At 49.8% G+C, this 13,300-nt stretch overlaps 2 protein-coding genes across 2 annotated transcripts in view; both read right to left on the bottom strand.

Moving 5' to 3' along the window:
• The window catches only part of LOC101990740 (carcinoembryonic antigen-related cell adhesion molecule 2-like), a 7,557-nt gene extending 5,884 nt beyond the window's left edge, over positions 1-1,673 (bottom strand). The window contains exons 1-3 of the mRNA XM_026786240.1: positions 1,586-1,673; positions 1,428-1,502; positions 1,224-1,313 (exon numbers count right to left, since the gene is read on the bottom strand). Coding sequence (XP_026642041.1) covers positions 1,224-1,313; positions 1,428-1,502; positions 1,586-1,673 — 253 coding nt within the window. The remainder of the gene's footprint in view (positions 1-1,223; positions 1,314-1,427; positions 1,503-1,585) is intronic.
• Positions 1,674-11,870: 10,197 nt separating this feature from the next.
• On the bottom strand, positions 11,871-12,901 carry Erich4 (glutamate rich 4). The gene is made up of 2 exons (XM_005361186.1): positions 12,722-12,901; positions 11,871-12,110 (listed from the first exon to the last, which is right to left on the bottom strand). The coding sequence occupies exons 1-2, from the start codon at positions 12,893-12,895 to the stop codon at positions 11,871-11,873; spliced, it is 414 nt and encodes a 137-aa protein (XP_005361243.1). The 5' UTR covers positions 12,896-12,901.
• Between the last annotated feature and the right edge of the window lie 399 nt (positions 12,902-13,300).

Below are 13,300 nucleotides of genomic sequence, written 5' to 3'. Positions count from 1 at the left end.
GGTGGGGTGGGTTGGGGGAATGGGAGATGGGGAGAGAGAAGGGAGAAGGGGAGGATGGGGGAGCTTGGGGAAATGCAATGGTTGAGATGGAGGAAGGGTGGATATGGGAGCAGGGAAAAAGATATCTTAACTAAGGGAGCCATTTTAGGGTTGGCAAGAGACTTGGCTTTAGAGGGGTTCCCAGGTGTCCAAGGGGATTTCCCCAGCTAGGTCCATGGGCAGCAGAGGAGAGGGTGCCTGAACTGGCCTTCTCCCATAGCCACACTGATCAATATCTTACATATCACCATAGAGCCTTCATCTGGCAATGGATGGAGATAGAAACAGAGACCCACACTGGAGCACTGGCCTGAGCTCCCAAGGCCCAGATGAAGAGCAGGAGGGAGAACATGAGCAAGGAAGTCAGGACCGCGAGGAGTGCGTCCACCCACGGAGACAGTGGGACTGATCTAATGGGAGCTCACCAAGGCCAGCTGGACTGGGACTGAACGAGCATGTGATCAAACCGGATTCTCTGAATGTGGCTGACAATGAGGGCTGACTGAGAAGCCAATGATAACGACACCAGATTTTGATTCTACTGCATGTACTGGCTTTTTGGGAGCCTAGTCTGTTTGGATGCTCACCTTCCTAGACCTGGATGGAGGGGGGGGGGCCTTGGACTTCCCACAATGCAGGGCACCCTGGCTTCTCTTAGGACTAGAGAGCAAGGGGGAGGGGATGGGGGTAGTGGGAGGGAAATGGGAAGATGGGAGGAGGTGGAAATTTTAAATAAATAAATATACAAATATGTAGGAAAAAGAAGAAAGATCTTGTTCTGTAGAAGGGTCACTGCATCCCTGAGTCAAGTGACAGGAGTGTTTTATAAAATGTCCCAAGCAGGCCTGGGATTAGATCATTTGTAGAGTAGCTGCCTCACAAGGACCCACACCCCCCCCATCCCTCACACAAAGGATCCCACCTCTCTCTTTGTACTGAAACCATGATGTGTGGCCTCCCTGCCTCCCATCACTTGCAGTCTCAAGTCTCTCGCACAGAAGCACCTCTCCCATCTCTGTGCAGCCTTGGCCTACTAGGATGTGTGTGTGTGAACAGACAGCATTGTCAACCTGGGGAGTTCAGGATCAAGAGCTGGTGTCGTGGACCTGAGCCCTGTGTAGTATGGTCACAAAGCATGTGTGTTTGGACAGCTTTGGGACCATGGGGAAATAGAAGTTACTCACAGATAATCTTCAGTTTCAGTTCTTGGCTCCTATGGCTACTTACTAGGTTCTTGATTTCACAAACATAGGTTCCATTGACTTCTCTGGTGACTTTAGATAACGTGAGAGTTGCAGAATTTGAAGACAGGATGGCATTTCTACTGTTTACAGTCTTCCTACCATTATGCCACCATTCGTAATCTGTATGTGCAACTACAGGCTTACATCTGAACTCAATGGTGTCTTGATACTCCACAGCTGTAGTACCATTGCTTGTGCAAGAGATGTTTTTGACCCAAGCTGTGTAGACAACAGAAAACAATGGTCAGTGTGGTTCTGGATACCCGAAAGTCCTCTCTCTACAAGTATAGGGCCACTCTCACCACAGACAGAAGCCCGAGGCTCTGAGGACTCAGCCCCTGGGGTCCCCTGCACTGGATGTGGGGTGAAGAAGCACTGGCTTTCTCCCATGTGAACTGAGCTGCAGTGCTTACTTGTGGACTAACCCAGAAACTGCAGCAGCCCTGCCTGGCTCTCCTGGTCCTCACTGCCTGACATTAGGCCCGAGGGGCGGGGGGCGCTGATCCCCCTCCACCTGTATTGCTCTCCACTGCTCAGCCTGAACAGGAGCCCTCTGGGGCTTTGCTTTTCAAGACTGTCCTACTGGTGGTCCATGGTGGCACTTCCCATTGTTCTTTTACTGAGATGGTCACATCCTGTCCCGAGATCTGGGCATGTGAGCAGATGTCACACAATGGAGACATGAAGCAACCCTGGCACTTGGCCCCAATGGTCATCTCAGACCCCAGTGTATAGCACTCACGTCTATTGTGGTTATTGAGCCAAGGACCTCTAAAGAGGAGCCATGACCCCAAGAAATTATCAGCAGACTAAGAAGGACAGACAGGCTTCGGAGTATGTCCTGATTCTGTTCTTGGGCCAGAGACCAGGTGGCTCTTTCCAGCACTGCAGACAAATGTTCTCACATGCAGACATGGCTGGCACAACACGGAGAACAGGGACTTGAGAATGCGGGTGCTCACGTGTCATGAGTGCTGACCCACCTGGGAGAGAAAGGAAGACCACAGACGTCTCAGTGTCAAGTGATTGACACACAGGCTCTTAAGCCTATTCCAGAGAGGAAGAGCTTCCTGAAGAGTGTAGGAAGTCTTAGACCAAGCTCTGAAGACCTGCAGGGTCACATACGGTGAATGGGAGATGCGCAGTGACTTGGGTCACATGGTTCTTCTGCAGAGACATCTGCTGTGGGGACAGATCTGTTCAGAAGCAAGTCTGAGGTCTCTGTCATGGGAAAGGCTGGAGGAATGCATGGGTTGGGGAAGTGTAGTGTCGTGTTAGTACATTCCCAGGAGTGGATGGCCACAGCTGTCTGGACAGTCGGGCAGAGTACAGGGGAGCCAATAAATGCACGTGAAATGCTTTATCCCTTTACTTTTGGACCCAGAAATCACAATTGGGCTGGGTCAATTCTCCCAAGGGGAACAAAGTTAGAATTGGTGTCAGCTTCAGTGTGTGACCATCTGAGAACACCCACCCTGTTCTACCAGTGACATCTTGAAAAAACAGTTACATGTGGAGAAGGATAAATCCATCTCAGCATTGGTTGGACAAGCTCCCTCTTGAAGAGCCTAGAAACCAGGAAGGAACATGGGCTACCTCTAGTGGAATAGGGATGCAGGGATGCTGTCCCAGTCAGTAGCAAAGCTGGGAAGGAGCCTGGCCTTTGTGGCTTGCAGGTCTGGCAGTCTGTCTCAGACCTCATGCCTCTCAGGGTAGAAAGGTAAGAAATTGCTCTGTCATGTCTCATGGCCTGCTTCAACTGTCAGTCACACAGAGCCCTAGATCCGACACAGCCACTTCTGGACATTTACTCATAATTGACACAGTGACTGCTGGAGCATTGGCTCCCAGGAGCTGCTGCTTCTACAGATTTCTGTGCCATTTGCTATTGCCCTGGAGGGAGTACCTAGCTCAGGGGTCAGTGAATAAAGAATTGATGCTCTGACATAGACCGCAGGGAAGGTCAACATAGGCAGGGATACTTCTGCCTGGAATGAGGAAAGAGGAGGTGAGGGGCAGGGGTCTTCACGTGTCTTCCAAGTCCACATAGACCATGAACTCCACGGATTCTCCCAAACTAAACCAGCAGATCAGCAAGAAGGCTTTAGTGATAAAGGCACTTGCACAAGGCTAATGTCTGAGTTCAATTGCTGGAACCAGAGAGTATACGGAGGAATGATTCTCGCCACTTGTCCAATGGGTTCCACACAGGCACTGGTGTTTGTGTGTCCCATTCCCTCCCATGAGGAGAGGTAATTTAATTGAAAATATATAGCCAAACCAGAATAATCCTGAGAGCCTCCTACATCCCATCAGCCTTAGAGGCAACCTGTGATGGGCTTCTGGGAGAGGGGACCCTAGGAGCAGGGGTCAGAGATTGGAAGAAAGTCTCAGCCTCCAGGCGGACCAGGAGTAGGTGTTGTCAGAATGTCCCAGATTCTGTCTGTTTTTAGTTTCTGTGAGAAGTTCCAGGACATTGTTTTATCTGTTCCTTCATCCACACATCCATGCATTCGCTGCTCATTGTCCAGAATCGTTTGGTTCTGTTGCAGACTAGAAAGGATTGTGTGTGTGCTCTCACCACACACCAGTCTCTCTCCCGAGCTTCCAGTCTATGGGGAAAGCACCTGACCCAGCAGCTCCACAGGTGCCCCCGGAAGAAACCCAGCCATAGAGGAGGACTGTGCTGTAGCGGACATCTCGTCCTCTGCCCAGCACTCACGCCCTCCCCCGGCCCCGTGTGGCCCGGAGTCAGCAGCGACATTTCCCATGCTTTGGTTTCCTTTTAGCAGGGTAGCTGGTGTGGGGATTACTCTCTTGTCTGTAGATGACCCTCACGGTGCTCACAGTACCTGATCGTGGTAAAAAGACCTCCTTCATGAGAACCCAGATCCCTTAGCCAGTGCTCAACTGAGTTCCTCAGGATCTTCCCCAGAGCCGTGGTCCCTGGGACAAGACAGGCGTGGGGCAGACTTTCCACACTGTGGATGCAGGGAAAGGAGTCTCCTCTTCTCAGGTCTGTTTCCATCATGGGTGATGTAGAAAGAACATTAGGTCCGGTCGGGACTGAGAGGCTGTGTGTGTGAGAGAGAAAGGCAATGAGTCCCGCTCAGCTGCTAGGGACCACAGGGAATCACTTACGGTATACTGTAAACCGCATAGATCCCTCGAAAAGCTTTCCATTCTTGTCATATACATGTACCATGAAGACTTTTTTCGTGTATTCCAAAGTGATATTTTTTATCTCCAAGCTTCCATTGCTGTATACCATTTCTCTTCCGATGAATGCTTCCCCCTTCATTGTTTGGTTAGTTCCTAAGTCTAAACTCATTATTGTTTTTAATTTTTTTTTTTTTTGGTTTTTCGAGACAGGGTTTCTCTGTGGTTTTGGAGCCTGTCCTGGAACTAGCTCTTGTAGACCAGGCTGGTCTCGAACTCACAAAGATCCGCCTGCCTCTGCCTCCCAAGTGCTGGGATTAAAGGCGTGCGCCACCACCGCCCGGCTTTGTTTTTAATTTTGAAACGCCACTTAGTCTTCTGAACCATGTTATGTTCTTAGCATTCGATGGTATTCCATGTATGAACTTTATGAAAACAGTTTCACTTTCCAAGCATATTCTAGTACTGTATTAATATTCGCTCTGTTAGTAGCGTCCATGCTCAAAGCTAAAAAACGTGCCTACAGAGGAGAGAGAAACCAATCAATGGGAGACTTTATTATGAGATAAAAGATGGAGCTCTCGATCATGACATGGTGTGCATTTCCTTCACTTGAATGCATGTGTGAGTTGTTAGTGCACATGTGTGTGCACGCATTTGTGTGTGTATGCATTGGGCATGTATATGCATGCATGTGTATATGCATGTATGTGTGTGTGCCCATGTGCATGCAAGTACATGTGTGTGCGTGTGTGCATGTGACCATGTAGAACTGTGTGTCTTTGCATGTGTGTGTGTGTGTGTACATATATGCATGCATGAGTGTGGGAAGCCTCTGTGGTTTCCTGCTCAAGAGACCCTGTCTCATATCTTTCTCATCTTTCCCTGCCCTCTCTCTTCTCGCTTCCTGTTACCCTCTGACCTCATGTACTAGATGTCTATGATGGTCTCTCTCTGTTCAGTATGATGCTCCTCCCGTGAGGACAGAGACTAAATTGGTCATGTTGCATCTGTGGTGTCTGAAAAAGGATTATACCCCTGTGCAGGTATGAGCATGTGCACCCCATAACTCTTCTGTCAAGAGTTTGATCATCCCAGTTTTATTTGTATATAGTCACCCTGATGTAGGTACAGTACCAGTGTGAAGAACATGGTGGAAAGCAGGAGTTAGTGCTGGAAGAGTGAGAATTGAGCTTATAAGTTCTTACTCCTAGTTCACTGAAGGGTTCCTATTGTGAAGATCTGCCTGGCTTCCTGTTGTCTCCTAGACACAAGCATAAGCCCTGCGGCCTCTCTCCATTCTCTTCTCCCCAGGAAACCCTTGCTCATTCCTGCTCATCCTCCCCACTCCAGCCTCAGGGTGGATCCCTCACCTGTGAACAGGAAGACCCACCAGAGGATGTTCCCTGTGTGGGGACGGGCTGAGAGGAGCTGCATGGTCTCTGTGCTGGCTCTCTTCCCCTCTGAGGAGAAGAGCATCAGCCCCAGCACTGCCCTTAGGCCTGCCACTCTGGTATCAGTTCTTCTGAGCTTGGTCTCCTCCCAGGGTCACATGAGCTGTGGGGACAGATGTGTGCTCAGGACTCCTCCTTGTCCTCCGCTTCCCTAGTGTTAACTTTCAGCCTTCCATGTCCCACTTTGAACAAGACTGATAGGGACCCGTCTTCTGGGAGGACAACTGCCCAGCCTAGCAATGACCTCGGCTGTGTTCTGTCCTCGGGATGGTCATCACAGAGAGAGGCCCTGGAGTCCCCAACAAGGGCTTGCTTCCTTTTGTGACACAGCAGGCTGCCTGGTTTTCCCCGTGTCTGACACTCTCTCTCAAGCAGGATTCACTCCAACAGGAAGGGACAGATGCTGCAGGATGCTAAGGGACCATCTGAATCACAACTGATTTGAGGACTGTCCTATATGCTTGCCACCGTCATGGCCACTGTCTCATGGGCAGACATACAAGATCACATATCTCAGAAGTAGCTTCACATACTGAGCCTGGAAGAGGAGGTGTCATGTGTGTCCTGGGAAAGATGGGGTCTGGCCAGGTGAGAGATTGGGTGGCCACGAGCTCCACTGTCTTCAGGAGGTGGTTCAGGAAGACACTCTTGTCTGTGTGTGGGCAGATCTGTGATCAGGTCGGCTCCTGTTATGGGAAGCATCTGTTCCCTCCCCAGGTAACTCTCTTGAGGTCTATTGCATTTATCTGTGGGAGATGAAGTCGGGGGAGCACACAGGGAGTCCTGGTAGAGCAGGCTCAGGTCAAGGTACAACAGGCACTGGGGGAACTTCTAGGATCTGTGGAAATGAAGGCTGGTAAACAGGCTGTGTCTGCACTACCTTAGCCAGTACCATGTTCAGGTCTCCAAGACTGAATTTAATGAGTGTTGATGCTGTATCCTGATGTGGCCTCTGGAAGACAGACATGGTGGACCCAAAACACCTCTCCTTGGAGCACTGGGCTGATGACTGCTGAAGTCCTTTGACACACTTGAAATCCATACTAATACTAATAAACAGCTTTTATCTGTAGTGCTGCTTATGTTTATTTTTCTGTATGTGAGCAAGAATATCAGTGGGTCAGTTTGACTCACCATTGCCAGGTGTCCTGCCCGGCTGAGTATGAGATGAACGGTCCTTGTGGGAGCACCACGACTTGGACACGCGGGGATGCTTCAAGGAAGCTCTAGCACCACACACGGGGTGTGGCCCTGGCACAGCTGTTTCAAACAGCTCTCCCCACCCTTCCCCTGTAACATTTCCTCACAGCCAAGGCTTGTATTCCAGGGAGCCCCAGCAGAGGACCTGTTGTGACTGATGCAACAAGGTCAGTGTCCTGACTGTCAGCATGGCCCTCCTTCCGTGAGGCCTGCTGTGGCTGGGACGCTCATCACTTTCTGGCTGTGTAAACCAGCTCTTCGGTTCTGGTTTTGAGCCACTGGGAGACAGGCCCCTGCACTGCCTCCTCCGCTCCTTCTACTCACTCCTGCTCTCCCCAGCTCTCTCCTGTTTTCCCCTACTCTCCTCTGCTCTCCCCTGCTCTCTTCTACTCTCCCTGCTCTCCCTTGCTCTCTTCTACTCTCCCCTGCTCTCCCCTACTCTCCCCTACTCTCCCCTGCTCTCCCCTACTCTCCCCTGCTCTCCTCTGCTCTCCCCTGCTCTCCTCTGCTCTCCCCTGCTCTCTTCTATTCTCCCTGCTCTCCCTTGCTCTCTTCTACTCTCCCCTGTTCTCCTCTGCTCTCCCCTACTCTTCTCTACTCTCCTCTGCTCTCCCCTGCTCTCCTCTGCTCTCCCCAGCTCTCTCCTGTTTTCCCCTACTCTCCTCTGCTCTCCCCTGCTCTCTTCTACTCTCCCCTGTTTTTCCTTACTCTCCCTGCTCTCCCTTGCTCTCTTCTACTCTCCCCTGCTCTCCCCTACTCTTCTCTACTCTCCTCTGCTCTCCCCTGCTCTCCCCTACCCTTTTCTACTCTCCCCTGCTCTCCTCTGCTCTCCTGCTCTCCCCTGCTCTCTTCTAGCTTCACCCAGGAGAGATCTCTTGTGAGAATTCTGTTCTGCCCTAATTTTAGTAGTTTGGGCTGGGTTGATATGGTGGTTTGAAAGAAAATGGCCCCCCAAAAGAGTGACAGTATTAAGAGATGTGGCCTTGTTGAAGTAGGTGTGGCCGTGTTAGAGGAAGTGTGTCACCATGGGGACAGAGGTCTCTTTTGCTTAAGCTTCCCTCACTGTCAGTTGACTTCCTATTGCCTGCAAGTTGTAAGACTCTCTCAGCTACTTCTCCAGCACCATGTCTGCCTGCATGTGGCCATGCTTCCCACCATGGTGACAATGGTCTGAACCTCAGAACTGTACATCACCCCGTTAAATGTTTTCCTTTATCAGAGTTGCCATGGCCATGTGTGTCTTCACTCCAATAGAAGCCCTGACAAAGACAGAGTTGGTACCAGGGTATTGCTGTGATAGGCCTGAAGAAGTGTTTGTTTAGAGGAATTTGGACTTTGGTACTTTAGGTTAGGAAAGCAGTGGATGTTTTAAGCACTGTTTAATGGGCCATTCTAGTAGGAGCATGGAAGACAGTAGTGCTGAGAATGATTTGAACTGTCCAGGGCTGGATCAAGAGATTTCAGAGGAGAAGAGTTTTAGTTGTCTAGAAATCATTCTTGGGATATTTTGGTGAAGAATGTGGCTGCCGGGGCTGAGAGATGGCTCAGAGGTTAAGAGCACTGACTGCTCTTCCGAAGGTCCGGAGTTCAATTCCCAGCAACCACATGGTGGCTCACAACCATCTATAATGAAAGCTGGTGCCCTCTGCTGGCCTGCAGGGATACATTAAGACAGATGCTGTATACATAATGTATAATAAATTTAAAAAAATAATAATGTGGCTGCCTTTTGCCCTTGTCCAAAGAGTCTGCCTGAGGCTAAAGTGAAGAGATTTGAATTAATTCCATTGGCAGAAGAAATCTCAAAACAGCCTAGTGTAGACTCTACTTTGTGGTTATTAGTGGTAACTCTCATGAAATTTATAACGAAAGGGGCCAGCTGAGGAAGGAGAACCATTTGGAGAGAAAAGGAGCACTGGAAGTGGAAGGGAGCCGGATCCTGTAATTGAGGAGATCAGCAGACTGAGACGGAATGAGGAGTGTAGATCAGCAGACTGAGATGGAATGAGGAGTGTGGATCAGCAGACTGAGATGGAATGAGGAGTGTGGGGACCCCAGGGCAAGATCCCACCCCCCGAATTTCCGACTTGTGAAAAGGAATTAAAGAAAAGTTTAGGCAAAGCAGTGATGGCACACACTTTTAATCCCAGCACTGGGAAGGCAGAGGCTGGTGGATCTCTGAGTCTGATTCCAGCCTGGTCTACAGAGCAAGTTTCAGGACAGCTAAGCTCAGGCAGTGAAGGAAACCATCAAAAACAGAAAGCTGGCAAAAATGCAATTGGAGGAGGGGCCTGTTCCAGCCCCAGCAAGCAGCTGAACGTGGCAGCTTTGGTCATGTGGCTCTGACTTTAGAGTTAAGGATGGAAGAAATGAGTTATGGAATTTGCATCTGAATCTATGGAAAGCTGCTGGGGCCAGGCGTGTGTCAGGGGTGTCCCTGAATGGAGGGAGGCCTAGTAGAGAGGCCACTGTGTGAAGCTGTGAAGTTGAAGCCTGGATTGTCTTAGAGAACCCAAGATGTTAGAGATGCCAGAGTCATGGTATGCCTGCCAAGGAAAACTAACAGGGAGTCGAACTGGCCCAAGAGAAAGAATTGTGTTGTGTTTGACAAAGCTGAACAGAGTTGGAGCTCTGAAGAGCATTTTAATATCAGACATGGAGATGTACAGTTGGGGTTTGTCCAACCGGTTTCAGTCTTGCTTTGGTTCAATATTTCTCACTAACCTCTCTTCTCCACATTTTGGAGTAGTAACGTATATTCTGTGCCATTGTATGTTGAAAATGTGTGATCTGTTTTTGATTTTGATTTTACAGGTGACTATATTTAAGAGATTTCATGAATCTCAGAAGAGACTTTCAACTTCAGACTTTTAAACAGAGTTGAGACTGTGATAGACTGTGGGGCTGTGAGGATTCAGGCATTATGCTGGCCTACTCTGTCATCTGGCAAGACCCAGCCAGGCAATACCCTAATCAGCCCAGGGTTCCCTGACTGCTATGTGTAAGGGTCACTTTAAGAAGACAAGCCCCTAGTTATTCAGCTTCTCTGGGGTGGAGGACTATGGGCTGTTTATCCATTGGTTTACATCTAATATCCACTTATGAGTGAGTACATACCACGTTCGTCTTTCTCAATCTGGGTTACCTCACACAGGATGGTTTTTTCTAGTTCCATCCATTTGCATGCAAATTTCAAGATGTCATTATTTTTTTACCAGTGAGTACCACTGAGTAAATGTACCATATTTTCTTTATCCATTCTTTGGTCGAGGGACATCTAGGTTGTTTCCAGGTTCTGGCTATGACAAATAATGCTTCCATGAACATAGCCGAGCAAATGCCTTATAGTATGATTGAGCATCCTTAGGGTAAATTAATTAATTAAAAAGAATCAGGTGGTGGTGGCACACGCCTTTAATCCCAACATTTGGGAGGCTGAAGCAGGAAGATCTCTATGAGTTCCAGGATAGCCAGTACTGTTTCGCAGAGAAACCCTGTTCTGAAAAAAAAAACCATTAATAGTAATAATAATAATAATAATTAAAAATAAGGGAGGACTGAGGAAATGACTTGGTGGGTAAAGTGCTTGCGGGAGTAAAAACCTGGTTTGAATCCCCAGAACCAACGTAAAGCTGGACATCTTAGGAACTATAATCCCCCTGCCTCCATGGAGAGATGAGACGTGGAGATAGGAGAACTGGCAGAAACTCTCAGGCCAGGTAACACAGCATGCGGCTGTAAATATGAGAGACCCTGTCTCAGGGGAGAAGACAAGGCCTGGTGCCTGAGGCTGTCCTCTGACCTCCGCAAACGCTGTGGCGTACGAACCCGCTCTCACACAAACACAGCATAAAGGAAAGGAAGAACACAAAGCATGGTGGTGCACGTCTTTAACTCCAGCACTCAGGAGGCAGAGGCAGGAGAATCTTTGTGAGTTCCAGGCCAGCCTAGTCTACAGGACTACATAGAGCCTTTATCTCAAAAAAAAAGAAAAGAAAGAACAAAAGGAGGTGCCTCCAGTGGCTCCGTGGGTAAGAGGGCCTGCTGTGCAGACATAAAGGCCTGGGTTCCAACTCCCAGCACCCAAAGGAAAAGGCCAGGCTCAACTACAGGTGCCTGTAACCTCAACATGGGGATGGGGGAGCCAGGAAGGTCATGGGAACTCGCGGGCCAGCCCAGTCACAGTTGTGAGGTTCAGTGAGAGACCCACAGTGGAAGACAGCCACACGGACCTGCACACATGTGTGCATATAGATCACATAGCACACGTGAAAACGGCTAAAATGGCTTTATGTTATATAGAACCACAAGAAGAGCATACAAAATTTATATTTTATTCCATGTATTCAAAACATCATTTCAACATGTAATCAATTTTTTAATTATTGGGAGGCTTTTACCACACGGGTCGTTGACCTTTGCCTCATTCCACATCTCCCTCTGAACTTGCGATGTCTCAGTCACTTAATAGCCATGACATCTATCTACCACACTAGGCTGAACTGATCTTCCATCCTGTCTGCCAGCATCTCCATCATGTTTGCCAATCATTGGCTCTCCAGGCCACACTGGGATCATTTCTGCACATAGAGCTATGGCTTCTGTGCCCCTCCCGAACCTACAGTCAAACTGGCCCACATGCCCAGGCTCCACTGTCAGGATCTCCTGAGAACAGCCTGCTGAAGGAACACCATTGATTCTGTCTGATTGGACCCAAATCTCCTCTTGCTTTTACATAAATTTGCATCTCATTTATGTGTCAAACTCTTTCACCTCAGATGGTTATCTCAAAGTCAGGGGGGCACAGGGCTGGATAGGAGACCCCTGGATGTCCCTCCTCCTGCTTCCCCTGAGGCCCTTCATCCTCTTCATCAACACAGCTCTCCTCTTCCTCCTCCACTGCTTCCTCCTCCTCTTCCAGGATGGTGATCAGCTCCTCCCGCAGGGCCCCCATCTCCAGTCCCAAGTCACACAGCTGTCCCAACAGCTGGAAATCCACTCGGCGCAGGTTCCCCTACAGGAGTAAAGGAGCGTCGTGGGTATGCTACCCAGAGTAAGCACACCTGCCAGGAGCTTCAGGGAGCAGGTGCCAGCCCAAGTTCCAGCCTGCCTGGCCAGGGACCTCTCTGATTCTGGGTTCTTCATGCCATCTGCTTCTCCCTGTACCTCTTAATCTCTGTTTCTCTGCTGGACTCTGCCTCTTCATCTCTGTGGCCCCTTCTTTTCATCTCTGACCCCGCATCTCCAGCTCCGTTTTCTCAGGCCTGCCCTTGGTCATTCCCAGTTCCCATTTCATCCGAGGTCCTGTCTGTCTATCCCTGAGCTCAGTTCCTGATGCCTTCCTCCGCTTCTCTCCAGGACTGTCGCCATTCCTTCCTCTCTTGCTCTGTCCCCGCCGCTCCCTGTCTCTGCCCTTGTTTTAATCTCACATGTGATGACAATCTGCAGCCTTAAGCTTGAAATTCTCCTGCCTCAGCGCTGCATTACAGACATGAGCCAGCAGACCTGGCTGGGCCTCAGCCATGTCTATTGCTATCACTCCTTCCCCCACCGTATCTCTCTCTCTCTCTCTCTCTTTCTCTCTCTCTCTCTCTCTCTCTCTCTCTCTAGTGAACTTTCACTCACCAGCTCCTCCCAGATCCACAGCAGTGGCCCCCTGGCACTCCCAAGTTCTGTCCCTGAGGATAGAAGGGTCTGGCCAGGGTTCCCCTCTGGCGGGGGCATCCTTAGCGCCTGGGGAGGTGGACCCAATCCAAGGAGCTCCAGTCCGGCCTGCTTCAACTGCACCCACAGCTCCATGGTCTGAACTATGGACTGAAAGCAGGAAGTAGCAAGGTCCAAGGGGCCCAGTTGCCTGGGAAGCTGTGGGACGGGCGTGGGGGAGAAGAAAGATCCAGGAGGGGCTGGCAGAGACATCCCAAAGTCCATTCTTCACTCTGAATCAGATGGCCACATTTTTTTTTCTTTCTGGAGTCCAGCCTCCATGATCTCATAGCCTTGGGCAAAGGTCTAACTTCACACCCTTGCCTCTTAGGCTGACTCCCTCAGGCACATGGTGCTTGATGCTCGACACCTGAAGGAGCAGGGCTGTCTTCCTTCCGAGGTCCTCACACCTCTCCAGCCCCCCTTCCTCAGCCTCTTCAGTTGAATGCCCTTGGCTATCCCCCAAATTGATCCTTGTCTGTCCACTGCCACGGCTTTGCC

The sequence above is a fragment of the Microtus ochrogaster genome, linkage group LG4, assembly GCF_000317375.1.
Source record: "Microtus ochrogaster isolate Prairie Vole_2 linkage group LG4, MicOch1.0, whole genome shotgun sequence".
In the NCBI taxonomy this organism is placed as follows: Eukaryota; Metazoa; Chordata; class Mammalia; order Rodentia; family Cricetidae; genus Microtus; species Microtus ochrogaster.
Note: the sequence above shows the minus strand (reverse complement) of the source record. Positions and strands in the feature narration are given on the sequence as shown.